Source organism: Ictalurus furcatus, chromosome 14 (assembly GCF_023375685.1).
Source record: "Ictalurus furcatus strain D&B chromosome 14, Billie_1.0, whole genome shotgun sequence".
In the NCBI taxonomy this organism is placed as follows: domain Eukaryota; kingdom Metazoa; phylum Chordata; class Actinopteri; order Siluriformes; family Ictaluridae; genus Ictalurus; species Ictalurus furcatus.
In genome coordinates, this window is record NC_071268.1 from 16,160,542 (window position 1) to 16,187,555 (window position 27,014).

The 27,014-nt window shown below is 37.0% G+C and overlaps 4 protein-coding genes and 1 long non-coding RNA gene across 6 annotated transcripts; 2 read left to right on the forward strand and 3 right to left on the reverse strand.

The window, feature by feature from the left end:
* Positions 1 to 1,887: 1,887 nt before the first annotated feature.
* Positions 1,888 to 6,557, reverse strand: dynlrb2 (dynein light chain roadblock-type 2). Its single transcript, XM_053642301.1, has 4 exons — positions 6,470 to 6,557; positions 5,823 to 5,898; positions 4,130 to 4,297; positions 1,888 to 4,028 (listed from the first exon to the last, which is right to left on the reverse strand). The coding sequence occupies exons 1-4, from the start codon at positions 6,470 to 6,472 to the stop codon at positions 3,985 to 3,987; spliced, it is 291 nt and encodes a 96-aa protein (XP_053498276.1). The 5' UTR covers positions 6,473 to 6,557; the 3' UTR covers positions 1,888 to 3,984.
* Positions 6,558 to 8,105: 1,548 nt separating this feature from the next.
* On the forward strand, positions 8,106 to 14,036 carry LOC128618492 (RCC1 domain-containing protein 1). The gene is made up of 8 exons (XM_053642109.1): positions 8,106 to 8,448; positions 8,534 to 8,728; positions 10,069 to 10,234; positions 11,078 to 11,199; positions 12,535 to 12,636; positions 12,732 to 12,884; positions 12,971 to 13,000; positions 13,082 to 14,036. Exons 1-8 carry the CDS (start codon positions 8,268 to 8,270, stop codon positions 13,237 to 13,239), a joined length of 1,107 nt encoding a protein of 368 aa, XP_053498084.1. The 5' UTR covers positions 8,106 to 8,267; the 3' UTR covers positions 13,240 to 14,036.
* Positions 13,311 to 16,153, reverse strand: cib1 (calcium and integrin binding 1 (calmyrin)). The gene is made up of 7 exons (XM_053642110.1): positions 15,999 to 16,153; positions 15,683 to 15,717; positions 15,325 to 15,424; positions 14,760 to 14,913; positions 13,917 to 14,035; positions 13,700 to 13,788; positions 13,311 to 13,597 (listed from the first exon to the last, which is right to left on the reverse strand). The coding sequence occupies exons 1-7, from the start codon at positions 16,047 to 16,049 to the stop codon at positions 13,576 to 13,578; spliced, it is 570 nt and encodes a 189-aa protein (XP_053498085.1). The 5' UTR covers positions 16,050 to 16,153; the 3' UTR covers positions 13,311 to 13,575.
* Positions 15,705 to 18,746, forward strand: LOC128618494 (uncharacterized). 2 transcript variants are annotated; one of them, XR_008387731.1, is made up of 3 exons: positions 15,705 to 15,810; positions 16,685 to 17,164; positions 17,657 to 18,746. It is a non-coding gene; the product is annotated as an uncharacterized LOC128618494 (long non-coding RNA). The 2 variants fall into 2 exon arrangements; XR_008387732.1 differs by having other exon boundaries at positions 16,685 to 16,876; positions 17,002 to 18,746.
* A 2,178-nt stretch (positions 18,747 to 20,924) lies between these two features.
* On the reverse strand, positions 20,925 to 26,249 carry cfap210 (cilia and flagella associated protein 210). The gene is made up of 9 exons (XM_053642424.1): positions 26,001 to 26,249; positions 25,142 to 25,350; positions 24,088 to 24,261; positions 23,700 to 23,905; positions 23,359 to 23,515; positions 22,623 to 22,762; positions 21,685 to 21,886; positions 21,410 to 21,574; positions 20,925 to 21,335 (listed from the first exon to the last, which is right to left on the reverse strand). The coding sequence occupies exons 1-9, from the start codon at positions 26,059 to 26,061 to the stop codon at positions 20,982 to 20,984; spliced, it is 1,668 nt and encodes a 555-aa protein (XP_053498399.1). The 5' UTR covers positions 26,062 to 26,249; the 3' UTR covers positions 20,925 to 20,981.
* Between the last annotated feature and the right edge of the window lie 765 nt (positions 26,250 to 27,014).

Genomic DNA, 27,014 nt, shown 5'->3' on the forward strand with positions numbered 1-27,014 from the left:
ACAGCAAACATTTATATCTGATCCCTATATATTTTTTTTTATCTTCATGGCTCATCTAAACCCCTCCAACGGTATGCTTCAGACCACACCAGATCTACACTGCAAGAAAGAAAAGATATCTTTCCTAGTGGAAATATCTTGGATATAGTCAAATGTATCTAGTATATCCTATTCTAAGACAATAAACAAAATATAAGATTATTAAAGCTATTTTATAGACTTTTTTTTACTCATTACAATTTCATTTTAAACATCTATTTATAGAAACAAGCAAAATTACAGAATCTACCAATAGAATAAGAAAATGTAATGCTTGAAATGAATAAAAGAGCCTAGAAATAAGTTTAATAATCTTATATTTGGTTTATTGTAATCCTATAATAGGAAATATGCTCAGTCTGACTATACACAAAATATTTTTGCTTGCTGCTGAACATCATCATATTTTTGCAGTGTTGTTCATGTCAACTGGACAATGTATTTAAGGACACGAAAAATGTACTGTATTTTTTAAATGTGATAATTTAGATAATATACAGTAGTTACACATTGAAGGTTTGTTTATAAATAGATCACTGTTTGTCTAGATTTTTGAAGAAGGGTAATAGTGACTGGCCATCATTATACAACTGACTACGCTTGCTTTGTGATGGGGGGTGATCTTTGGGGGGACAGCTGTAGGAAATATTTACAGTTAATTGTTTGTTTTTAATTATTTGTCTCTGACTCTATGATCATTTGCGAACATTTTATGCATCTCTGACTCTCTACATTCCATACGTTGAATACGTCATAGAATACATCATATTTCTCCTTCCTTGTATTTTGGTATGGTCTGAGAACACTGTTTTTTTTGGAAACAAGATTTTGGAAAACACAGAGGTCAGAGTTGACCTATAGTCTGACTCAAGCTGCTTCTCTATTATCTCTCCTTCTCAGTACAGAAGCTGGACTCTCCATTTTGAGAATTGGTCCAGGGTGTCCCCTGCCTTGTGCCCTGAGTTCCCTGGCATAGGCTCCGGGCTCCCTGCAACCCTGTGTAGGATAAGCAGTACAGAAAATGAATGGATGTGATTATTCACATGAGATTAATTTAAAATGATTAATTTATTTACATATGTTATTTTTTGTTTTACATGATTCATTCATTTTCCACATATGAAATGTTCTACACATTATTCATTTATTTACACATATTTTCTTTTCTTTAAGTTATTTATTTCTTATCACATATTATTCACACGATGTCTGTCCCATGTGTTTTCTTGACTTCATAGGCCATAAAGTTGAAATGCACCATCACTTTTTTTTCTCACATGACCACATATGACACACTTAATCATATGTGAAATGTGTGATTTTTTATTTTTATTTTAAAAAGGCTGTTAAATCTGTGAGATGAAAATGATAAGTTGCAGCCATTATTGTTGTAATGAAATCAGAGAGATTGAAATCTGCCATTAAAAAAATTGTCTACACAGGTTATATGAGTCTCCAGAATGAAATGACAGGCTCGACCCTCATTGTGCTTTATTAAAATCTGATGGTGTAATGAAGCTAGATGATACACTCACCTGATAACATTAGCTAATTTAGGCAGAGCTGAAGCATTGAAGCAGAGCATCAGCAAACAGAAGCAAATCAGTCATAGCAGGCTCAGGCTTGAGCAAGGCCAGGTTTCAGGTGACATTTGCCCTGGCCAAGCCTGTGTCACCAGAATGCTCTCCTTCTCCACACAGCACAGCTGCTGCATATGAACTCTGATACGGAGTGTACACTACAGCGATCAAATTATAGCAGCCATTTAATTTATTAATCCACCATGGGTGTGTGAATCTGCCCGTGTGGAGTGTCTGAGATGGTTCTACCTTACACACTCACACACAATGACTTGTAACATACTAATGGAAGCAGATTGAGACTACAAACCTGTGGACTCTGCTCTGCTCCACAGCATGTTATTAAATTAATAAAGAAGAAATAATACATGTAGTTTAGTTGGAAATTAAAGTCTTTTAGTAGAACTGGATCAGTGACATAATACAAAGCATGCAATAGTGACACAATATATTATTATTATTATTACAATTTAGAACATATCACAAACTAGCCTCTATACAATAACCAGTTTCGCTTCTTATACTGTGAATGTTCAATGGATAAGCGGTTCAAGTATAATGTAACAGTATAAGAGCCTCTGTTCCTCAGTAAGTGAGCATTGATTGAAATATTGATGAGCTTAGCTAAAGATAGCTAATAGCTTAATGTTAGATATTGTTTAAATCATGTGCTGCTTTTAAACTTGTTTTGGGTTGAACGCTGCAGTGGCTTGTTTATTTATTTTCTCCATAATAATTGGCATTTATCCAATAGATCCCATCATTTATTTTGTCTATAAGGCATACCCTTATTTTGATTTATCCATTTGAGGGAATTAAGGCTTATGAATGACACTGTAAACTAAAATGATGTTTTTTGTTTTGTGTGTGTGTGGTTTAAGGATAGGTTTAGGGTTAGTTAAGTGTAAATTATTTAGTTCCTATACACAAGGCACAAGGCAGGGTACAATCACACACCCATACACAATTTGGAAATGCCTACCAGCCTACAATGCATGTCTTTGGACTAGGGGAGGAAACTGGAGTACCCAGAGGAAACCCCCAAAGCACAGGTAGAGGATCCAGGCTCTGCGGGATTTGAACCCCCAACCCTGGAGGTGCGAGGTAAATGTGCTAACCACTAAGCCCCATTCATTGTAACCATTACTGTGCATATAATAAATATAATAAAGTATAAAACATATTGATTTTTTTTTTATTTCCTTTGAATACTTTAATAGTAATTAATATAATTAATTTAATGCTTGTCAATGGTAATTGCCAGTGTAACATCATGATATGTTTTTATGACCCCCCCTGCCTGCTCCTGAAGGAATTCTGACCAATCCCTCCAACTCCCGTGATTTTTTTTTTTTATGTCTTTGGTATTTTCTATTCTACAAATATATTAAAAACATTGAATAAATCAATGAATAAATAAATCGGGAGTAGTACATGTGTTTCGCCATATCCAACACGCTCCGTTGTTAATCAGTGTGGCCTTTCTTTGTCCCAAGTGCTGTGTATCTTTCCACATGCTAAGGCGAATTTTTTACTTCAAGCTATTAACAATCATCATATACCCTTTATTCTATTTAATTTTTTAAAATGTCATTTCGGTCATTCTAGAAGTCCCTGTAGAAGAAGCCTCTCGAAGAGGCAAAATGATGACATTTTCAAGCTAGGAATCCTTAATCAAATGGTCCCTGCTAAGCGTCATCATACAAAATCCATCTGTTTTCTGTACCGCATACCCTACACAGGGTCGAGGGCGAGCCTGGAGCCTATCCCTAACTTGGGGCACAAGGCAGGGGACACCCTGGATGGGATGCCAGCCCATCACAGGGTACAATTGCACACACTACAGGTAATTTGGAAATGCCAATCAGCCTACAGCACATGTCTTTAGAGTGGGGGAGGAAACCAAAGTACCTGGAGGAAATCCCCGAAGCACAGGGAGAACATGCAAACTCCATGCACACAGGGCGGGGGCAGAATTTAAACACCCAACCCTGGAGGTGTGAGGAAAACATGCTACCAATACATACAAAAATACAATAGTAAAATTTCCAATGTCTAGAGAAACAGCTCCATCTAGTGGACAGTTTAGTGAAGTTAAAAAAGCCTTTGGTTAAAATTGAGCAATATCAAATCAGCTACATTACTGAAATTAAATAAAGAGCTTAACTAGATTTTTCCCTGCAGATGACATTTTATTTCATTAAACAAAGTGTTTTTGCAAGGTAAAAAGTATACAAGTGTATGTTTTATAGAAATGCTATTAAAATTCAATTTTAGGTTGCAGAAAGCAGATTAAACCAGTAAGGCAATGAGAAGATAAATGAATACGCATGATATAAAGTGTGCGCTTGCTGATTCTGTCCTTCTATTCAGCCGGGTTCTGAATCACTATCAGAAGATATTCTTTGTCTGTGAAGGAAAAAGAAAATGCAAACTCCTGTTAGAATGGATATCATTCATTCTCTGCATCCACAAAAATAAATCTACATCTGATATGTAAAGTGGTTTACCAGGTGCCACCATGATCTCATGTTTCTTGGATCTAATACGTAGAAAAGTGAGGTCATTCTGAGGGTCTATGTCTCGGACTGTACTCCTGGCTTTCATAGCGAGCTGATGAAGTAAGCCTGCATACTGCACTGTGGTGGAATTGTCCAACGTTGTTCTAATAGGAATACCTGAAATACATGGTAGTCGAGGGCGAGTTTAATCACATGACAGTGTTTTTTGAAAGAAATGACCATTTTATTTAAAACACAATGGATAGCACATGGATAATGCATTAATTCAGTTTTATTTGGACATTGTCTCAAAGCAGCTTTACAGAAACATATAAACACAGGATACAGATTTTAAATTTGTGAATTTATCCCTATTGAGCGAGCCGGTGGAGATGATGGTGAAGAAAAACTCCCTAAGATGATATCAGGAAGAAACCTTGAGAGGAACCCGTCTCAGAAGGGAACCCGTCCTCATCTGGGTAACAACGGATAGTGTAAAAGTAAAAGAAAGTTCATTATGGTTTTTACATGATTCATGGGTTTTACATCAAGTATTAAGTAGCCTAATGTCCAAAAATGTTATTTTCCTTATTTGCTTTGATTACATTAGCAAATAAATTCTACTCAGGTCAAGTGTTGTAATGATTTTAAAAGTAGAGAAGTAAGAGAATTTTTTTTTGTGTGTGATTACGGTTAAAGTGCTTCAATCATAAACTATGATGTAAGTGCCAAAGAATGTACAATTCAACTTTAAGTGAATGATGAATATGTTTTAGACAGTTCAACAGTGAATCACTATGTAAAGGTATTGGACTCACCGATTTTACAGTTACTGTTTTTTTTTTACTTTTAGAAGAACAAAATGCCAGATTCTGAATGCAGAATGCCAGATTCTGAAAAGGGCACAAAACATTAAGGCAGTGGTTCTCAACGTGGGGTCCTTGAAGCATAGCCTGGGTGTCTGTAATATTTATTTACTTGTTTGTTTGTTTGCAGTGGGGCAAATCCTACCTATCATTATCAAAGTTATTACGTCGATGTATGGTTGAGGTATTTATTTAAAACCTCAATCACTCAAAAATGTGTCGCCTATAAATAATGTCAGTTTGGACCTAATGTGTTCTACTGGAGAAATTTTCAGGTAGAAAAAGCTCTATGGCCCTAATAATTAGCCAAATTAATATTGTAATAAATAATAATCCCTAATATTTCAATATACTTGTAAAATAAATGTATGCTGAGGAGGTCTATGGAATTTATCCCTGCTTAACAATATAATACAAATTCTATGAAGGTTTCTAATGTTTTTAATGGGTATAATGGGAGTTGTATTGGTTTAACTGGAAACTGTAATGGTCCCTGTGGGTCTCTAATGGTAATTTGTTGCCTTCTGTTAGTGGCATGTTATGTCTCTATGTTAACGGTTTTAATGGTTAGCTCACAGTTTGTAATGGTATTTCTTGTGGAAACCATTAGAATTTCTGTGATGGTTTCTATTGGTGTTTTTTTTTTTCAGCAGAGATGTTACAGTTAAATCAGTCTCTGGTTGCAAAATGTTTAAGAACCCTTGCACTGAGGTACAGATGTACATCGGTGTTGTACATGAAAATCATTCAGAGTTAATAAAGTACTGATAAAATAAAAAGCAATTCTCTATTGTACTGGTTAAATAAATAAAGGTAAAAACAAACAGGTCTGTTACCTTCAGCATTTACAACTATTGTCCCTATAACACCTTTGTGTGTCTGAATCCTCTTCAGTGTTTCCTCCACTTCAGCCTGGAATACAGAAAGAGAGGGAAACAAAACTCAGGGTGGAGAACAACATATTTACACACTAACAAGCTACATTTGTTTGAATCTCAGATGTCTCTCAGATCTAAATAGATTCAATAGACATGGGATCTCTCTAACTAGATTTAATAGACATGGGATCTCTCAATACAGATTCAATAGACATGGGATCTCTCTAACTAGATTTAATAGACATGGGATCTTTCTAACTAGATTCAATAGACATGGGATCTCTCTAACTAGATTCAATAGACATGGGATCTCTCTAACTAGATTCAATAAACATGGGATCTTTCTAACTAGATTCAATAGACATGGGATCTCTCTAACTAGATTCAACAGACATGGGATCTCTCTAACTAGATTCAAAAGACATGGGATTCGTTGCTATGTTTATATCCGGTACAGTTTTCGAGACTAAACTGTAAACAACAAAGCAAAAGATAATAAAGTAAAAGATAGTGAGTCTCCTGTAAAAAAAAAAAAAAAACGTTTTAAATCTGATAAATTAGAGCTCATCTCTATGGCTGTGTTAAATAAAGAGCAGATACTTTACCATGATCCTCTGCAGTCTCTTCCCTGTGCGGTGTTTCTGTGTTTTTTCGTTGCTGCGTAGAGACGGAAGTGTGAAACAGGAAACAGTCGAATGGTTCAACAAAGCTTTAACATTAAAGACATTTTCTCTTTTACGCCTAACCTAATTAATCATGATTTACAACTCTTATTTCATAATATAAACGGGCTGAAGCAACTCTGCAATAAAACATTTACAATAATCTTTCTATAACTGACTTAAATGAGCAAATTTTATTCAAAAGTAATACATATGGGGACAAAAAGCACATGAATTCATGAATAAATATTCAATATTGTCGATACATTATTCAATAGAATAAATGTAAGATGCATTCTGTTGTTCATTAGATAACATTTATTCTACAAAACTAGTACGGATATGCAAAATGTTCATTGATTAAAGAGAGAGAGAGAAAAATCAAGGCCATGAAAAAGTATACCAATTTAAATGTAATTTGGCCATTAGAAACATGTTTATTTGTTTGTTTGTTTTCAACTTCATTATTTCGTTATTTGTTTTACTTCATATCATAGTAATTATTTAATAGAGGATTTTATCATATTATTACAGGCCCGTTGGTGCAGCAGGTCACGCTGCTTTCTCCAGGGTCCCGGGTTCGATCCTGAGCTCGAGTCTGTGCGGACTTTTGCATGTTCTCTTCACATCCACGTAGATTTCCTCTGGGTTCTCTAATTTCCTCCCATCTCAAAAAAAACATTCAGGTAGGTTGACTAGCTACACTAAAACTGCCTGTAGGTGTGATTGTACAATGTGAAACCATGCTGAGGAAATTCAGGGTCTCCCTAGCAATCCTGAAAACCTTCTATACTGGGCCTATAGAAAGTTTACTGACTCAGTGCATCTTGTGGTACGGAAACTGCTCAACCCAGGACCATAAAGCTGTAAAGAGTGGCGCACTTAGCTGAGCGTATCTCCAGGTCTGCTCTCCCCTCTCTGCATGACATCTACACCAGGCGATGTAGTACAAGACCAGCTAAAATCATCAAGGACTCCACCCACCCCAATAAATGTCTGTTCAGCCTGCTGCAATCAGGCAAGCACTTCCATAGTCTGATGGCTAAAACAGAGAGGCTCAGGAGGAGCTTGTTCCCTCAGGCCATTAGACTCATCATCACGGATATGTCCACCATAAAGATCCCTTAGCACTCCTCAAAGACTCTGTCACTCTGCACTCCAGTGACACTCCGCACACTGCACTTTGCACATCATATTGTTACTACACGTAACATACTTGCATATTTTGTACATCCATTGTTTGCATTCCTATACAAATATTTCTTATTATTTCTTATTCATTCCTTATTTTTAATTTAGTTATTTAAATGCACAGTCTAAGGAGGAGTAGGCCAGGTTTTCATTTCACTGTAAGTTATATACTGTATAACTGTCTGTGTGACAAATAAAAACCATGACTCTTGAATGTGTGCGTACAGTAGACTGGTGTCCCATCCAGTGGCGTCCCCAATCTGCTACACTCCTAGTGTTCCTGTGCTCCAGAAACCTGGATAAGACCAGGATGAAGCAGTCACTGAAGATGGATGAATGAATGAATGAATGAATGAATGAATGAATTTATTGGTGTAACTTTTATCTAACTTGATCATATTATTTGTATTCACTCATAATACCGGTGTAAGGCTTTTATTTTGAAACATCAATGCAATGCTGCTGAAGTCACACTATTCCAGTAACTCAACGGTGCAAAATATATTCATGAACGCGATAGTGGTTTGTTTCTGTTAGGAACTTTACGTCAATGAATTGGTTTGGATTTGGTTTTAATGGTTTTGGACAAATAAACCCCCAGAGAAAAGATGAAGAGCAGGACATTAGACTGCTCAGTCCAGTGGCTCTGGACTCTTTGTGCACTTGTGCTGAGACAGAAACACATAAAATTGTTGCAAGTTGGAGCCGAAGTGCTGTCATCCACACAGCCGGTAAGGGCTTGCTTTTTACATGAATATGTTACCAAATGGTCTGCATACACACGCTTGTCTCATGAGGTTGATGTTTACCCTGCAGGTGAGCGCCGGTGTGTGTGTCTCCATGGAGGAGAGAGTAGTGTGATGGTGTCGGAGAGTGAAGGGTGTGAGGATGCTCTCCTCACTGAGAGCTGTTTAACCCTCAGCTTTACTCACACTGTCCAGTGCTGGAGTTTACACAGAAACGGAAGAGCTCTTGTTTGGAGTGGAGAACTGAACACTACTGAAAACACTGGTATTGTGTATCCATTATATCCAGCGCTGTATAAGACGAAGACATCTCAAGTCACTTGGATAAGTAGTGAAAGGTGCAGTTTAGTAGAGTAGAGTAGGGATTTTCAAACCTTTTTGCAGACTCCTTTAACTCTAAAATAAATTACACTAATACAACTATTCAAATATTAGGTTCATTATTTATTCTTTGTACGGTAATGTTCTGGTTACATACTGAAGGTTCTTATTCTAGAGAATTCCACCAACAGAAAGCATTAGGTCCAAGTTCACATGATTGACCAATTGTGGTTTGGATTAAGGCCATTCAAATCAAGTGACCCATCAAACTGACTAATAACTATTAAAAAAGTTAAATAAAATTCAATATAATATTTTTCGTCACGGTGGCTTAGTGGTTAGCTCTATTGCTTCACACCTCCGTGGTTAGGGGTTCAAATCCCGCTTCCGCCCAGCGTGCGTGGAGCTTGCATGTTCTCCCCGTGCTTTGGGGGTTTCCTCCGGGCAATCTGGTTTCCTCCCTCCTGTCCAACGACATGCATTGAAGGCTGATTGGCATTTCCAAATTGTCCGTAGTGTGTGAATGGGTGTGCGATTCTGCCCTGCGATGTGCTGGCCTATCCTCGTGCCCTGAGTTTCCTGGGATAGACTCCAGGCTCCTTGTAACACTGCGTAAGATAAGCGGTCCAGAAAATGGATGGATGGGTGAATATAATATTTTTCAAAAGAGTGGGTTGTGTTTTCCATTACAGTAACAATCATTTTAAATCGCAGACTCCCTGGTTATGCTTCCTGGACCCCACCTTGAGAATCACTGGCTTAGAGCATTCTATCGTTATCTTCAGTAACCGCTTCATCCTGGTCAGGAGTGCAGTGGATATGGTGTCTTTCCCAGGAACACTGGGCAGGAGGTACACTGTAAATGACTCAAGCTGAAAAATATACTTGGGCAGACGTCAGTATACCCTGACACAGAGCCAAAGTATTATGCATGGGAAACACTGCTTCAGAATGATTGGATAGCTGCAAATCTTCAGAGACTTTAGTACAGAGCTTCACAATCCAGTCCTTGAGAGCCTTCATTCGGCTCTTATTTGTACTGACTTCCACTTCGTAACAAGCCAGACGGCAGCTCATCAGCATTGAATATACCTTTTTACCAGATTCAGATGTTTTTAATTGTATGAAGACATGGACTAGCCGCTGGGGTCCATCAGGACTGGATTGGGAAGCTCTGTTTTAGTGAAACTGTTTTGAAAAGTGAAAGCATTCTATGAATATTGATTGTATGTGTTAGTATTTTCAGAACCCATATCTAACTTTGGTATTTATTTCATTTAATAGGGACTGCTCTACCATTACCATTGGTTCCAGGGGGATATATAGCCTCCAAACCTCCATTTTTTCGGCCCCTCTCTCGCCATCTGCAGGCAGTGAGCCTGGCACTAGGCACTGAGCACGCTGTTCTACTCACAGCCTCTGGGACTGTTTACACCTGGGGACATGGCAGGTGAGAGTCGATATCCTGAAGAAAAAAAGATCTAAAATTGATTTCCAGTTGTTCAATTTTTTAATGAATGAATAGTTAATACTAAATAAACATTCTTACTAAAGTATTCTTTCTAAACAGCATTTAATCAAATAACTATACCCACAGCACTGTTGAATTCTCCATTTTGATTGGTCAGAAGGTGTTGATAAATTTTGTATCAGTGTGCTTGTTCCAATGTTATCATCACATATAATCATTTATAAGGTGAAGCTTTCTGTAAGGAGACATTTATTTTATATTTATGGTGACAGTCCCAGGTGTCAGCACTTTGTAACAGTCAGTATGTTTTCTACCGTGGGAAAGTTTTCAGGAGAGAGGGGTTTGTGCTTTGCTGTTCCTAGATAACATGACAAACTGCATTTTCTTGTATTATGAACTTTAGGACATAGAAAAAAGACAGGCTGGTGAGGGAAAGACTGTTTTTGCTGCTATAAGTGATAATAGAAATTAATTTGTCTCATGGACTTAATACAACAATACCCACAACTATAAATGGTTAAAATTGTGACAATAGTAATTGTTGCCAATTTGATGCAGTTTAAGAAGAATAGAATGTTCCATCCTGTCATTTTTTTCTATAATAGCAGAATGCCCCTTTGTGTTTTATTTCTTATTTACTCAATGTTGCAAATCTTTTACCTTTTCCATATTTATAAATGGTTTACACACTTAGAATAATTCCTGTTCCTGTTTGCATAGCCTCTGTATTTTTTCCTTTCTTGCACCATGCCCCTTAGAGCATGCTGTTGAATGGATGAGATGACCGTAAAGTTGCTTTGGCTTGTCTTGTTGGTTTGGCAGTCATGGTCAGCTGGGTCATGGCACTCTGGTGTCAGAGGATGAGCCTCGAGCAGTAGAGGCTCTGTGGGGAGTCCCGATGAAATCTGTCGCTGCAGGAGGCTGGCACTCAGCATGCATCAGTGGTGAGAATAAAACTCCTCCTTCAATTCCAGTAGTACAGTATCTATATATCGATACATAATGTTTCATAAGCAGTGTAGATTATTGGCCTGTTGACTCTTTAATTAATATTTAATATGCAATTTAAAAAAAAAAAAAAAGATGCACATTAAACACTGTCGGATATTTTACACATAACTTTGGGGAATGCCCTTTTGTCTGTGTGTGGGAACACAGATTAGGCAAGCCAGTGCTGTTCTCCACAAATATCTAGAGATTTTTTTTTTAATCATTTAATTATTGAAGCCCTTGTAAGAAAAATAAATCGTGCCAACCCATCACAGGGCACAATCACACACATACTCGCACACTACAATTTATAGATGGCAGTCAGCCTACAGCGCATGTGTTTGGACTGGGGGATGAAACCGGAGTACCTGGAGGAAACCCCTGATGCATGGGGAGAACATGCAAACTCTGTGCACACGGCAGAGTGAGAATCGAACCCCCAACACTGGAGGTGCAAGGCAAATAAACACATTTTTAGATTCTCAATAATAATAATAAATTAAAAGAACTTTAAAGTTCTATTAATGAATAAAGTTTAATAATATATAGTGCATTATCTCTGCATTCCTTTTTTCATTAGAAGTCACTTGGCGCTGGTCTACATCAGCTGTTGCTGAGATTTTATTAACACACATATTGTGCAATATAAACTATAAATTTTAATTGAAAAAAAATATTCAGCATGCCATGCTGCATAACATTCCAGCACTCCCAACTCAATTCCTGTAACCTACTATAAAAAATTAATGATTATCAACCTTTGCTCTCTGACTCAGATTCTTCCTGTTACTCTGTTTATTTAAAGGTTTAGGGTAACCCAGCTACAGGAAGTGAACAAACAAGTCATGTATTTTAGGTTGTGGTTCACATTTATTTATAGATGCAAGCCGCTAAACTGACCCGTGAGGTGCAAACTGAGCCTAAATGGCAGCTGTATTAATCAAGTTATTTTAGTTATATAATTCATTATAATGAGTTATTCTAACTAATTATAATTATCTCATCATTTATTCTGCTTATTTATTTACAGGGATTGTTTACCTTTTTCCCCTCACCATATTTCTGAACACTGAATTAAAGAGTTTTAGAAGTACATTTTCAGCCCTGAACACCCCTCTGCCAGTGATTTTTGCTTTGTTTAATTATGTATCAAACCATAGCAAATAGCAACCAAAAATTATCGATTTTGCTCTGATTCAGACTCAGTAAATAGTTATAAAACAATCTAAAAGGCAATAAAGCATAGGTGCAAAGGTGTGGTGATTAACCAGATGTATTAATGTGCACAGCTGGAGGAGATCTGTATGTATGGGGCTGGAACGAGAGTGGCCAGATTGGCCTGCCATCGAAAGGCCTCAGAGAAGAGAGACAGGGAGAACAAGAAACGATCGGTGACTGAAGCTTAAAACTCATTTTATTCTCTCTATTTCTCTCACTCTGCCAGGCTATACTCTTCTCTTTTTGATATATACATGTTTCTGTATAGAGAAAGACAAACTGAAGGGGGGAAAAAAGGAAGACGAGGGCACCAGCGATGTGTTCATCTCAATTCAGGCGTTCCCGGCTCTGGTGGATGTATCAGAAGCGGCTGAAATTAACAAGGTCAGCTGTGGATCCCGTCATACAGCGGCCATCACGAGTAAGATTCTGCAACATCCCTGTCCTGTTGTTTATATTTTTTTATTCTGATGGTGTTGGAATTATTTAAATGTATTGCGTTTTTAGGCACTGGTGATCTCTACACCTGGGGATGGGGTAAGACATTTTACTTTCTAGGTTATGAATAATAAATATGGTAGACTGATCTAATGAGCTCTTACTTTCCTTCTGAAACAGGTCTCTATGGCCAGTTGGGTCATGGTTCAAGATGCAGTTCAGATGAACCAAAAATTGTGGAGTTTTTCTCAGATGGTAGAATGAGTGTGGAAGATGTTATCTGTGGATTATGGAACACGTTTGTGTTAGCAGTTTCAAGGGACCAGGTCGCACCCTGACCCAAACTTATACTACTGTATCTCCTGCCTAAGGACCTTTCACCTTTGTTAAGCACTCAGCAACGCAGAAATAAAGGAAACGTACAAGCATTTATCAAATATACAAATACATGTCCAAACAAACAGTTAATAAGAGTTAACAAGAGTTAATAAGAATAGAGAAAATAAAAATCTTTGCTATTACAAAGGCAGCTGAAATACAGATACGGGAAAAAAAAACAACCACAGTTAATGTTACAGTAGTACTTTTGGGTGAAGAGCAAAGTGCATGTGTGTTGAAAATGAGCTGGGCGTAAAAAAAAACAAAAAAAAAAAGTCTTTGGTTCTCAGTTATCTTCACAGCACAATCTTGAAGGAACTAGAAAGTACAATATTTAGTTAGTAAATGGCACAACAGACATGACTGGAGGTAAACGTTCAAATACAACATATTTAAATACAATAAAACTAGGTTTCTTACCTAACAAAATCTGGAGACCTGGAGATAACATGCTGGAATTCAGAGAGGTTTACAGTCCCATCTTTATCAATGTCTGATTCCTCAAGAATCTGTCAATTAAAAAATATGCTCATTATAAGAGCCGACTTTTTCTAAGTCTCTTACAGCAGCAGAGGAACAAAAGGTCTAACTGTAATAATGATAAAAGTTTAAGTGTGTGTGTGTGTAGCATATTCACATTGTTTATGAGCTGAATCATTTCCTCAGGAGAGAGTCTCGTGTCTGCAGACTCCCCAGTCAGACAGTTCACCAACTTCTCGAGATCTCCAGAATCAAGTGTCCCATCATCATCAAAATCTTGGATGATTAAATAAGACTAGATCAATTCTTAATATCTCTTTCACATAAATAAAGTTCTTTTATTGCTATTGTTTAGTTAAATGGACTTCGACTTCAGCTGACATATGTGGCTTCTATTTTTAGTAACGCGTCAAAATAAGAGAAATTTATTTTTTATATATATATATATATATATATATATATATATATATATATATATATATATATATATACGCAAACACACACACAAATCATACAAATATGTATGTATATATGAAAAATCAGAATAGGAGTGTAATCTCCATGAATTTAACCATGGTTGTTGGTGTCAGATGGGCTGGTTTGAGTATTTCAGAAACTGCTGATCTCTTGGGATTTTCTCTCTCTCACACACACCAGTCTCTAGAGCTTACACAGAATGGTGTTTATTACACAGCAGTTTCAGAAATCCCCCCCCCCCCCCCAATAAATAAATAAAAACACCTCTCTGACACCAACCAAGCTACAGCCAAAGTAATTAAGATGATATTTTTGCCATTCTGATGTCTGAGTGAAGACTAGCTGAAGCTCTTGTCCTGTATCTGCATGAATGCACAGGTGTTCCTAATAAAATGGGCAGTGAGTGTATTTGGATTTTATTTGTAGTGACCTGCATGGTGTCACAATGAGAGGGAATAAACATTTTTAAAAATGTATTTAGAAAGGCGTCTTTGTTACTATAAGTATATAAATCGAGCCTCACCAAAAATTCTGAAAGCATAGTGCGATTTGATTTCCAGCGTTGCTGAATCACTGAAGGCGCTCAAGAGATCCAAGAAGTCTTCAAAGCTCAAGCTCCCATCCTTCAGCTCTGAGGTGGAGAAGACATGGCAGATCCTTTTTCGAAAGGGATTGGACTAGATTGTACGCAAAAGAAATTGCACAGAATTATCCACAGATGTTGGGTGTACGTTTACATATGAATAACAGAAAGGTCATTCAAATAATGTAAGTAAAGGAGGTTATGATAAATAATGAATTACTGAAGGCTACTGTATATCATCAGACACACAGGAATTGAGACATGTTTAAAGAAAAGAGATGTATTTCGGTCAATGTTCAGGTCAGATTGTGATAATCTGATTGTTAAAATTTGAGACGCTATACTTCAGTAGGTAGTGCTAATTTCAATGGGTGGTCCCTGCACTAATACACCTGATTCAACTCCTCCACAGGCCCATACTGAGTACTCAAATATAGTGTAATGTCACCTGAAACACACACAAACCTATTCATGATCTTTTTTGTTTGTTTGTTTTTTAACTCACCTTGAGCTCCGGCAAAGTACAAATCTTATTCATGGGTACCCGGGAACTGAGTTGTTGCCTCTCATTTCTGTCCAGGAGTTCATTGAATCTTTTATGAGCCCTAGACAAAAGATTGTTGAAACACAAACAGTAAAAAAAACGAAACAAAAAAAACTTTATTCTTTTGTAGTTAATGTATGACTTGTGGGAGATTTGCTGCTGATGAATCTTGGAGTGTTGGGTAATATTGCTCTAATGTTCTTATCAGTTATTAGAGTGACGCACATTAACTTCAAAAGATTTCTGAACGAAGGTTAGAACTCAGAATGAGACAGTATTTGGATGTATTTTAGGCAGATTCAGTGTTTGTTTAACTTACAGCAGAATTTCTTGTTTGGTGAGGAATGTGAGCTCCTAAACACACAAAGCAACACGTTATATAAAAACGATAACAAAACGGCATCAACTTTACCTTTACCTTCATCCCTCTACAGCACTCATGGGTTGGTGAGTTCATTTGAGATTTTATAAATATATATGTAAGCTGCGAGAACAACAAACACGTAAGAGAACACGTAACCTGATACCAACAAGATCCACTTTGTAATATATACTAGTGTCATAGCTTCTAATGCTAACAGTTAACTTAGCTACCTTTCTAACGTACCCATTAATCAATTATATATAATATTTACCTGATACTCCGACAACTGATCCTTCTGTAATTTAGTGGCTGCGGTACCCATAACGGTAAAAGCCTTAGTTGTCAGGCGAGGACAGTTGTGTTATGGTTATTCTTGGCTAACAAACTTTACCACCGAAGCGGACTTCACTTCCTCTTCCTGTCTACGTGTGAGTTTCTATGGAAACGGATTTGCATAGAAGCGCGAAGTTCACAGATAATACAATTTATATACATTTAAAAATATTTTTTATATAAATTAACATTTTTATAATCATTTTATATAATTGGCATTTTTCCCAAGCATAGATTATTTTTTAATATAAAGAGGAACAACGACAAAACTCATTAACAGGCTGTCTATTGATTCAAAAATATAAATACAAAAATATTATAGTAGAATGAGGTTAAAACTATGAAATAATTAACAGCGTTTTTAGTTTTAAACTCACTCTATAAGCGAGTGTTGTATTTCAATAAAACAGAAAACAGGTGGAAATTCAAAAAAGATAAATGAAGAAGTATTGTAAAGGGGTTTAAAATTTTACTTTATTGACAGTTTTTGACAGACTTTTTGGAGTAATTTAAAACATTTTAAAATTCTTAAGCTGTCAGTAACAATCTATTTAAAAGTAACTATATTACACCTTTTCTTATAACATATTTGCCCTTTTCATATTCTCACTTTCTCTATTTTAGCAATACAAGCAGATATTTGGTCTTCCTACTAATGTGCACATGTGGATGAATGCCACTCAGCCGTAAAGCGTGTTCACAGCAAAGTTTCTTTGCAGTTAATGACAGCCAAAAACTCCATATAAGGTAAAGCTCCCAGAGAGCTGAAAGCACAAAATGAGGACAAAACGGTGGAAGAAAATGGGTTTCTCTGAGGTATATTTGTCATAGCCTCCTTTACTTATCTTACATTATTTGAATGACTTTTTTCTGTTGTGTATGGAAACATACACTCAACATATGTTGACAATCCTGTGCAATTCTTTGCTCACACAATCTAGTCGCATCACTTTCAAACAAGAATCTACCATGTCTTCTCTGCCTCAGAGATAAAGGACAAGAGCTTGAGCTTTGAAGACTTTTGAAATCCCTTGAGCACCTTGAGCACCTTCAGTGATTCAACAATCCTCAAAATCAAAGCGCACTATGCTTTCAGAATTTTCGGTAAGGCTTGATTTATAGTCTAGTATCAAAAACTCTCTAAATAAATGTTTATATGTTTATTTCCTCTGACTGTGACACATTAGTGAGTCTCCGTAATGGAAATTTATACTCTAGAGCTCTTGTAATACATGTACGTTTTTCCCAACTAATGATATTTTCAGAAATATCAAATTTCTTGTATAAAAGCTCCTATGAACTATTTCCGAATTTGTTTGCAACCAGCTTGATAAATGAGGCCCATTGTGTAAATGTTTGGATCCCATTGTGTAAATGTTTGGATCTTGTATCTGCTGCCATCTCTGGGAGCATCTTCATTCATTTAAATAATATGAGGCATGGTTTCATGTCCAATTAGGTACTTCTGTGTAGAATATTGCAATTTTTTTTTTTTTTGGATGTCATCATTTTTTTGTAAACATTACATGTAGACCATTGGCATGCAGGATGAGACTAAACATTACTGACCTTAATGCCTGTTCCATCTCCTTAAAGGTACCATATAGAAGAATGCAAACACAAAGAGCATTAACCACAGAGATGCTGAAAAAGCAGTGTCCAGGTGATTAACAGGGGCCCATGACAGAAGGGTCGAATCTGTTCACTTAGGGCACAGCCTCTACCAACATCTAACTTTCAGCATTAAAGAGTTAGTTTTGTATCAATATGAGCATATGAGTATGCTGTTATACTGTATATGAGCATATGAGCATGCTGTTATACTGTATATAAGCATATGAGCGTGCTGTTATACTGTATATGAGTATATGAGCGTGCTGTTATACTGTATATGAGCATATGAGCATGCTGTTATACTGTATATGAGCATGGCTGTGATTACCTTCAGCTGAATCAATGTTTTATTTACGTAGGTTCTTTTTTTTTAATGAGCTCCATAACATTATTATTGTTAATGTCACAATACTGTTTTTGTCAATATTGTTTTTTTATTATAGTTAATAACATTATTACTGCTTATCTTTGTATTAAAGAAATGGAAAAACAACACATTTTTCATTGCTTCTAATATATTTTTAAGCTATAGCTAATAATGTCATTTAACAACACTGTTAAATTTAAGATTATCAAGCAATTACAGTATTATCATTATTGTTGGTGTTATAATTATTGCTATTATTCTTAATTAGTTTATCTTTGTGGTTGTTGATCTTCTCACTCTTTGCTGTTAATTTCTAAATTAAAAACTTTGTGCCATGTATTGTTTTCCTAGTTAGAAGCATGCACTGTAAAATAAATTAGTCCGTGTAACTCATACATCCAGACAGGGTGCATTTACAGGAAAGAAATTCATCACTGCATTGTAGTGTCTTAGTGAGACTGGCCAGATTGGTTGGAACTGACACAAAAGCTATTTCAAACCTTGCCTGGTCTTTTTCACCTGTCCAGTGAATCTGTGCCTATTGTAGCCCGAGATTCCTGTTCTTGGCTGATAGAAATGGAAACACTTGTGGTCTTCTTGTTGTAGCCCATCTGCCTCAAGATTTGACATGTTGTGCATGAGGTGTTTTTCTACTCACTATGGTTGTAAAGAGTGGTTATTTCAGTTGTTTGTTTGTTTGTTTGTTTGTTTGTTTGTTTGTTTTTACACCATTCTGTGTAAAACTTGATACTTGATAAATCCCAGATCCCAGATTACCGAAATACTCAAACCAGCTCATCTGTCACCAGTAACCATGCCATGGTGTGGCAGTTGGTTAGCATTGATAAGACACTAGCCTTTATATATAGATGTAGACTTATACTGGCTCAGTATGATTAGTGGAAAATCTATTCTGGTTCAGAGGGATTTGTCTCAATCCGCAGGTCATACACAATCGAGGAAAATGTTTTAATGCTGTGCTTTATGCTGTGGAATAACCAGCGGTTAATAATACACTGCAATACTTTATATATGTACAGGCTTAAGGTTCTGTAAATGTTTAATTTGCCTGCAATACCAATTTTGCACAAATGACTATCTATAATGTATATTTTTGAAGTAGATCCCATTTCTGTAATCACACAGCTTTAATAAAGCACCACACTTCATATTTTGATATAGATATTAACGTTATTATTCCATATTTTTGAAAGTATACTTCACAGAGTAAAGACTAGAAAACTTTTTTAAACACTTCATTAAAACACATTAAACATATTAAAATATGGTACTACTATTGCTAGACCACAGTAGTTGTGTTTCTTCAGCACAGTGACAGCCAGTGATACATCAGATACTGCCTGGGTAGATAAGACATGCCCCTTTATTATGATATAAGGAGATTGGTATATATTGCGTAAGTAAAACGATAAAGTAGAGTAAATGAGAAGGTGTAGAATGAAAAGTGACAGGAAATGATAAATAGATACACTATATGGCCACAAGTATGTGGACACCTGACTATGGCACCCATATGTACCTGTTGAACATCTCCCTTCACTCTTCTGGGAAGTCATTCCACTAGATTTTGGATCGTGGCTCTGGGGATTTGTGCTCATTCAGGCACAAGAGCATTCATGAGGTCAGGCACTTATGTCGGGGACGAGGAAGCCTGGCACACAGTCAACATTCTAATTCATCCACGGGTGTTCAATGGGGATGAGCTCAGAGATCTGTACAGGCCAGTTGAGTTCTTCCACACCATCCTTGGCACAGCATGTACCTCACTTTGTGTACAAGGGCATTGTCATGCTGGAACATGTGTGGGCCCTTTAGTAACAGTGTAGGGAAATTGCAATGCTACAGTTTTACAGCCCATGCTGCAGGGGTTTCCTCCATGTACTCCGGTTTCCTCCCTCAGTCCAAAGACATACATGGTAGTCTGATTGGCATTTCCAGTGTCCATAGTGTATGAATGGGTGTGTGAATGTGTGTGTGATTGTGCCTTGCGATGGACTGGCACTCCGTCCAGGGTGCCCCATGCCCCCTGGGATCGGCTCCAGGTTCCCCGCGACCCAGTAGGATAAGCAGTACAGAAAATGAATGGATTGTTATAGTGTATAGTTGTGTATAGTTGTGTTTAGTGCACTTCAGTTCATATTCTTGTCACACTGACACTATTTATATTTATCTCCCATTTCAGATTTTATATTCTTACTGCTTTCCACATGAGGGATTAATAAAACTTGATTTTTTATCTTATTTGAATGCAGACCGACTCCAGATGGAGATAAAGTGCACTATGAAGGGTGTAGTGAGTATTAAAGGACCTACAGTGTAATATACACAGAAGTTTATTTTACACCTTATATAACAAACAAGATGGCACCACGGATGCGCCTCGATGTGGACCTCTCCAATTCTTTTAGTTTTTTTGTTTGTTCTGTGTTTAGTCATTCTTTCCCTCAGTTTTACCAGAGACGAACTTCTGCAATTGCAATTTCACCAATTCCAGTAGTTCTTCACAAAAAAAAGCACAAAAGACGTAACAAATTTCATTACAAATTTTGAAAAAAGCCACAGCATTTTTGGCCGCAACAATCACAAAAAACCCTCAGCGAAATACTGTATGGACTGATTAAGTGTGTCTATGCATAGTTGTTTAAGTGCTTTTAGACAATCCTGGAAATTTCAAGATACTCGAACTCCTAAATACTTTACCTCTTTATTAGAGGGGATTAGTGGTGGAATGTTTTCATTATAACTGAGATTCACCTTAGAGGCAATAGAGGACAGAAAAGTATAAACTGCTCCTTTTAATACAAGGGGGGGGGTCACAATTGAAAAAACAAACATGCATTAAATGAACACTCAGATGCTGAATTCATTTGAAAGGAAAGTTCTGTTTATTTTTTGTGACATCAGCAAAACTGGTTACAATTACAAAGTAAATCCCAGTCGTTTTTTAGAATCGTGAATGTCAGTTTTCTCATTTAGCTCCTTTATGCCCTGAGTACTACTACATGCATAACTGGGCAGCTGTGCCCCTGATAGATCCTGAACTAGATAACTTGGTCTAACGCCACGAAACACAGGACCAAGTCCTCCACCGATGCCTTCCTTTGAGGCCTTGCGCAGAAGGAAGGTGTTCCTCTGAGCCTCACTGGCTTTTTGAATCACATGCTTGGCATAATTCTGAAACTGATTCTCATCCTCTGCAATAAGCTCTGCATTCCTTGCCGCAAATTCCTGCTCCTGGTTTTTCACGCATTGCTCCTGTACGTGTTTCTCAGTCTTGATGCAAACAAAAGTAATAAGAATTGTAGTTATGTTAAATAAAGATTTTATGCCAACCAAAGTAAACTTACCATATGATGGACATGAGTGTCTTGTAGCATTTTGGCTGCCTCTTTCATTTTCTGGGCCTTGATTAGCTGCTTTTGAAGGAAAGCGATATCTGATGCCTTCATTGCATTAAGCATCTCAATACCTTTCTGTTTCTCCTCTTGCTTCTTATACTCCAGCTTTTTTTCCTAAAATTGTGTAATCGGAGATCAAATGTAAACCATCAAAACATTAAAGGTAAAATATTTTCTGATTTTGACTCCTTATAGTTTAACATATTCCCAAAAATGGAGTTTACCACTGCTTCTCTGTGTTCAGCAATACTCTTCAACATCGCTGCTTTCTTCTGTTCCTTCTCACGCTGTTGTTTATCCTGCTTGGCCTCAGCTTCTGCAGCTGCCCTGGACATCAGCTTGTCGTCCTTGCTGTATTGATCTTGGTGATATGCTTCCAGTGCTGCCAGTTTCTCAGCAAAAACTTCCTTGTGTCTCTGAACCTCTCTGCCGCAATAAAATATCACACAAATATGTACTGTACACTACAGGGCCATAAGTATGTGGACACCTGACCATCACACCCATATGTGCGCCTTCCCCAAAGTTGGGAGCACACAATTGTCTAGGATGTCTTTGTGTACTATAGGATTACAATTTCCCTTCAATGAAACTAAGAGGCCCAACCATGTTCAAGTATGACAATACCTCTTTGCACAAAGCAAGTACACAAAGCAAGGTGTCCTTGAAAACATGACTTGCTAAGTTTGGAGTGGAAGAACTTGACTGGCCTGCACAGAGCCCTGCACTGGGATGAATTATCATCAGGCCTCCTCACCCAACCTCACTAATGCTCTTGTGGCTGAATGGACAAATCCCCACAGCCACGCTCCAAAATCTAGTGGAAAGCCTTCCCAGAAGAGTTTATTCTGTTATAATAGCAACCGCAGAACCAACTCCATATTAATCCCCATATTTGTGGAATGGAATTTTTGTCAAGCTCATATCAATGTTATGGTCAGGGGTCCACCTACCTTTGCTCATACAGTGTATATTCAATAAACCTTAAATTAATATGCAGTGGCTATCGCATTTCTCAGGGTCAAAACTAGTAACCATGACAATAAGCATCCGATCAGCCAAGCAGTAGAGAGAAGGCATATGCACTAAGTGAGGTTTAAAAGCAGTATTATAACTTTACGTGTGAAATAGAATTTTCCAAAAACATATAGATTTTGAATACCTTAACATCTCTGCCTCTTTTTCTTTCTTGAGTTTCATCATTTTGCCTTTAGCCTTCAAAAAAAGCTTTCGTCTCTCTTCTTCCAACTCCTGTTTTTCAGCCTCAGTCGCTTGGATGATTTTCTTGTTGGCAAGGTGTTCCTGATTGAAGATAGAAAATATACAGAAGATTAGTCATATTTTACTGCAATCTAGAGATGGGTAAGATGACAAAAATATACCACGATGTTGGAAGACGGCCATATCTCAGAAAAGTGATATAATTTATCACAATATTGATGTTATATATATATAGATAGATTATATATATATAGATAGATTATATATATATATATATATATATATATATATATACACACATACATATACACACACACACATACTACACCAATACTACTGCAATACAGCATACAATTATACAACATGATTAACAATAATGATAACAATTAAAAAGAAAAAAAAAGAATTATGGACACACACAAAATAAAAAAAAGGTTTTGCTGTCCAGCATGTACAAGTGATGAATCTAACAAGGATGTGCTAACTCTGGACAGGATGGTCATTATTGTGATATGTGTTTGGCACATATGTCATTTTAATGATGTTTAATAATGTACTATTATTTTTAGATTTGGTCAAAACAAATTTCATAAATTGACAAAACTAAAAATGACTAAGCAGAGATACAGCTTCTGAGCTGTTTATGCTTGCTACCCCCCAGTTTGGGAACTACTTACATGATAAGACTTCATGGTGTTTCTCTTCTCCTCTTGCTTCTTCTGTTTGCGTGTGGTTTCTTCCTTAATATAGAGCTCTTGGAATTGCTTGAGTTCCTCTGCCTCTTTCTTCTGCTCCATTATTTCCTCCTCTCTTGCCTGCTCATGCTCCTTAATCCTAATAAAGAGGGATAATGTTATAGCACACAGGTGCACCTCACTGGGCAAAAAGAGGCAATATGTTACTAATTTTGCTGGTTCATCACAAAATGTTCAGCTTCATTCTGTGTATAACGTAGCAAAGTGTTGTGGTCTGTCAGCTACTTTATATATAGTATTCGTATAGTTTATCCTATACTTACTGTTGTTTCAAACTCTCAGCGACCGCCAAATAATTTTGCTTCTTCTCCAAGGCTTTCAGCCATTCCTGCTGTAAAGCCAGCTCCTCTTTGCGTGTGATCATGGCCAGGATCTCTTTTTCTACATCTTTGGAGGCTTTCTCTTTTCTTTTCTTTAGCTCAATCTGGGCTTCTCGCTCCTTCAGGACCTCTGTCATAAGCAGGGCACTCTGGGGGAGAAATTCATTTCAGTAAACTATACCCAGATTCCACAATCCTCTATCACCATTATAAGAAATGTATATTTATATGAAAAAAATCACAAAGATCATGTTGTGTCATACAGTATATGATGTAATGATAAGCATGACAAGATAAGAAATGCAACTGAAAAATATATTAATATACTAACATGAAATCCTTTCACTCTGTCCAGCTGGTAGTACTGCAGGGTTTTTGCCCTCTCTATTGCTTCCTTTCTTTTCTGCTCTTGAAACTTTGCTTCCTCTAGGTCAAGCTGCTTCTTCTTCTCCTCTTCAATTTCCTCTCTAATTTTCTTCGCCTCCAACCTCTTTTTCCGTTGTCCCTGTAAATGCATGGATATTTTCATAGAGATTTTCACAGAGAACATTTATTCAACCTGTGGCACTCTAGATACACTCACCGTCCACTTTATTAGGAACACCTGTACATTCATGCAGTTATATAATCAGCCAATCATGTGGCAGCAGCACAAAATCATGCAGATGCTGGTCAAGAGCTTCAGTTCATGTCCATATCAAACATCAGAATGGGGAAAAAGTGTGATCTCTGTGATTTTGATCGTGGCATGGATATTGGTACAGGTTGGGGTGATTTGAGTATTTCATAAAACACTCAAACCAGCCCATCTGGCACCAACAACCATGCCACAGTAAAAGTTACATAGATGAAAGTCACACTTTTTCTTCATTCTGATGTTTGACGTGAACATTAACTGAAGTTCTTGACCTGTGTCTGCATGATCTTATGCATTGTGCTGCTGTCACGTGATTAGCCAATTGGATACCTGCATAATTAAAGTGACCGGTGAGTGTACATGGACATACACAAACATGACAGCTGCACATGGTCTGTATGTACACTCAATGGGAACTGTATCAGATAATCCTACTCTATAAGGTCAGTTTGAAGGTATACAATTAAACTGTAGCCCATCTACTGCTATACACAATTTATTAGCTCTGTGGTCAGAAACTGAAACTGGTGAAATGCTAGAGGACCATTAACACAAATTGTACACAAAAAATAAGCTGTTTATATATGCATACAAGATGAACCAACAAGATCAGTGTGGCTAATAAGTGGCCAATAAGTGCAGCCTTTGTATACAAACTCCAGCAACACTGCAGTGTCTGATACACTCCTACCTGCTCCACACACACTACAGCGTCAGTGTCATAGCTAAGATGAGAATGTTGACTTACAGCAAGGGTGTTAGACCAGGTTTTGACAAATTCTTTGGAGTGCAGGTGCATGGCCTCGCGTTGTCTCGCAGCTGCAATGACACGCTCATGCTGTGTGTTCACACGATTCACACTATCCTGGATTCGCCTCCATTCCGATGCGGGCAACACGGTCACGTCTTGCAGGTCTACAGGTGGATTCGGTTTATTTTTCACCTCCGCCGAGACAACTGTTGGAGATTAAGATGTAGGTCAAGGTGCACATTACAGAGGGGTTTGTGGGGCCTGACTCCACTAATTATAAAAACTTTTACACATTGAAAGACAGTAAAGACCAATTGTTAGGTGGGCTTTTAAAAATGGCACCTTCTTAATAACTTCTGAATGAGACTCAAACAGTTTTTTTAAAACATACATAAATGACACTTTTAAACACCCCTAAAGCGGGACATACAATTAACTGCCCTATGATACACTGTGCATAGTATGATGGGGGTTATAGTGTATGGAACATTGTGAACAGAAAACCTTTAGTTTCCAAACTTTTTAGCTGTCCAGGTTAGTATTGTAATTTAAATGAAACTGTGTTATCACTCCTATGAATTTATTTGTTGCACCAGACGTCAATAGTTTATACTGTTGATTGAACAGGCTATGTGTAGGTTAACTAACAGCAGGTCACTAGTCTGCAAACATTTACATTAAGAAAATCTATGTTAGGCCTATATAATGCAGCTATTAACCATACCGTAATCACTGTGGAGAAATAGGCAGTGTAGACACTACATTTACTTTAGTTACAGCTAAATTCACCAAGACAACTTACTAATTTAACCAGTCAGTTAACTTAGCCACGCTAGCATGTGGTCTATTCACTCACCTTTCCTAATTGACCCTTTTTGCCGGCCAAACTCCACAACAGACGCAGAACCTTCTGACATTTTTTAAACGGTTATTTTTAACTAAGCAGGTTGAAAACCTTTGATATGTGCTATATGTAAATATCGCGCCCACAAAACCTTTCGATTTTATTTTGCTCCTGCTAGGCAATAGTTTGTTTGCTAATTGTTTGCTAAGCGCGTTCTATTCGACTTCTGATGTTGCATAGCAACAAGGTTCACAATCCACTCTGTATCCCCTGGCAACCTCGCGAGACTATGAGCAAACACGCCAAGGAAAGGACGCGCAGAGTACATACTTAAAGACACAAGACATGTGATGACCCAAATCTAATATCACTAAAATCACGTACAATACCCGTCAAACCTTTTGACACACTCATTCTTTATTTTTAAAGAATAACACACATACACACATATTTTATTATTTTAATAAAGTCATCGAAACACTGGAATAACACAAATGGAACTATGGGAATTATGTTGTGGAAAAAAAAATCCAAAATAAATCAAAATAATTTTGCATTTTAGTATCTTCAATGTAGACCCCCTTTTTGTCAAGAATTTCCAGAAATCTCTTCTTGACATTTTCTCAACCAGTTTCTTGAGGAATTCCACTGAGATGCTTTTTAAACAGGATTAAAGGAGTTCCCACCTATGCTGGACATTTATTGGCTACTTTACGGAAGTCATCAGTTTAAAAAAAAAAAAATTGTAAATAAAATGTTTGTTTTCTAATGAAACAAATTAATATGTTGGCACGATTATATTTTTGTCTATAACACAGATTTCAAACATTTAATCATACACCTTCAGAGCAAAAGGTTTTTAAGATCATGAGAAACATTTCAGTCAAGTGTCTCCAAACTTTTGACGGGTAGTGTTTATTGTATTTATTTATTAATAGTCATGATGGAACACCTTCTCCCCCAATGCAGAATTATTAAATAAATAAATAAATAAATAAATAATCATGTTTATGATTAATTTCATAG

Excerpts from the sequence above, each read along its gene's own strand:
- dynlrb2 (XM_053642301.1), bottom strand. Across the intron at positions 4,298-5,822 it reads AATAGTTGTAAATGCTGAAG|GTATTCCTATTAGAACAACG; the intron begins GTAACAGACCTG and ends CATGTATTTCAG. Across the intron at positions 4,029-4,129 it reads TGAGATCATGGTGGCACCTG|ACAAAGAATATCTTCTGATA; the intron begins GTAAACCACTTT and ends TTTCCTTCACAG.
- LOC128618492 (XM_053642109.1), top strand. The coding sequence starts at position 8,268 with ATGAATTGGTTTGGATTTGGTTTTAATGGTTTTGGACAAATAAACCCC. Across the intron at positions 11,200-12,534 it reads GCACTCAGCATGCATCAGTG|CTGGAGGAGATCTGTATGTA; the intron begins GTGAGAATAAAA and ends TAATGTGCACAG. Across the intron at positions 12,637-12,731 it reads GGGAGAACAAGAAACGATCG|AGAAAGACAAACTGAAGGGG; the intron begins GTGACTGAAGCT and ends GTTTCTGTATAG.
- cib1 (XM_053642110.1), bottom strand. The coding sequence starts at position 16,049 with ATGGGTACCGCAGCCACTAAATTACAGAAGGATCAGTTGTCGGAGTAT. Across the intron at positions 15,425-15,682 it reads ACCAAACAAGAAATTCTGCT|GGCTCATAAAAGATTCAATG; the intron begins GTAAGTTAAACA and ends TCTTTTGTCTAG. Across the intron at positions 13,789-13,916 it reads TGATTCAGCTCATAAACAAT|ATTCTTGAGGAATCAGACAT; the intron begins GTGAATATGCTA and ends TTTAATTGACAG.
- cfap210 (XM_053642424.1), bottom strand. The coding sequence starts at position 26,061 with ATGTCAGAAGGTTCTGCGTCTGTTGTGGAGTTTGGCCGGCAAAAAGGG. Across the intron at positions 23,516-23,699 it reads GCTGAGAGTTTGAAACAACA|GATTAAGGAGCATGAGCAGG; the intron begins GTAAGTATAGGA and ends CCTCTTTATTAG. Across the intron at positions 21,336-21,409 it reads ACACTCATGTCCATCATATG|ACTGAGAAACACGTACAGGA; the intron begins GTAAGTTTACTT and ends GTTTGCATCAAG.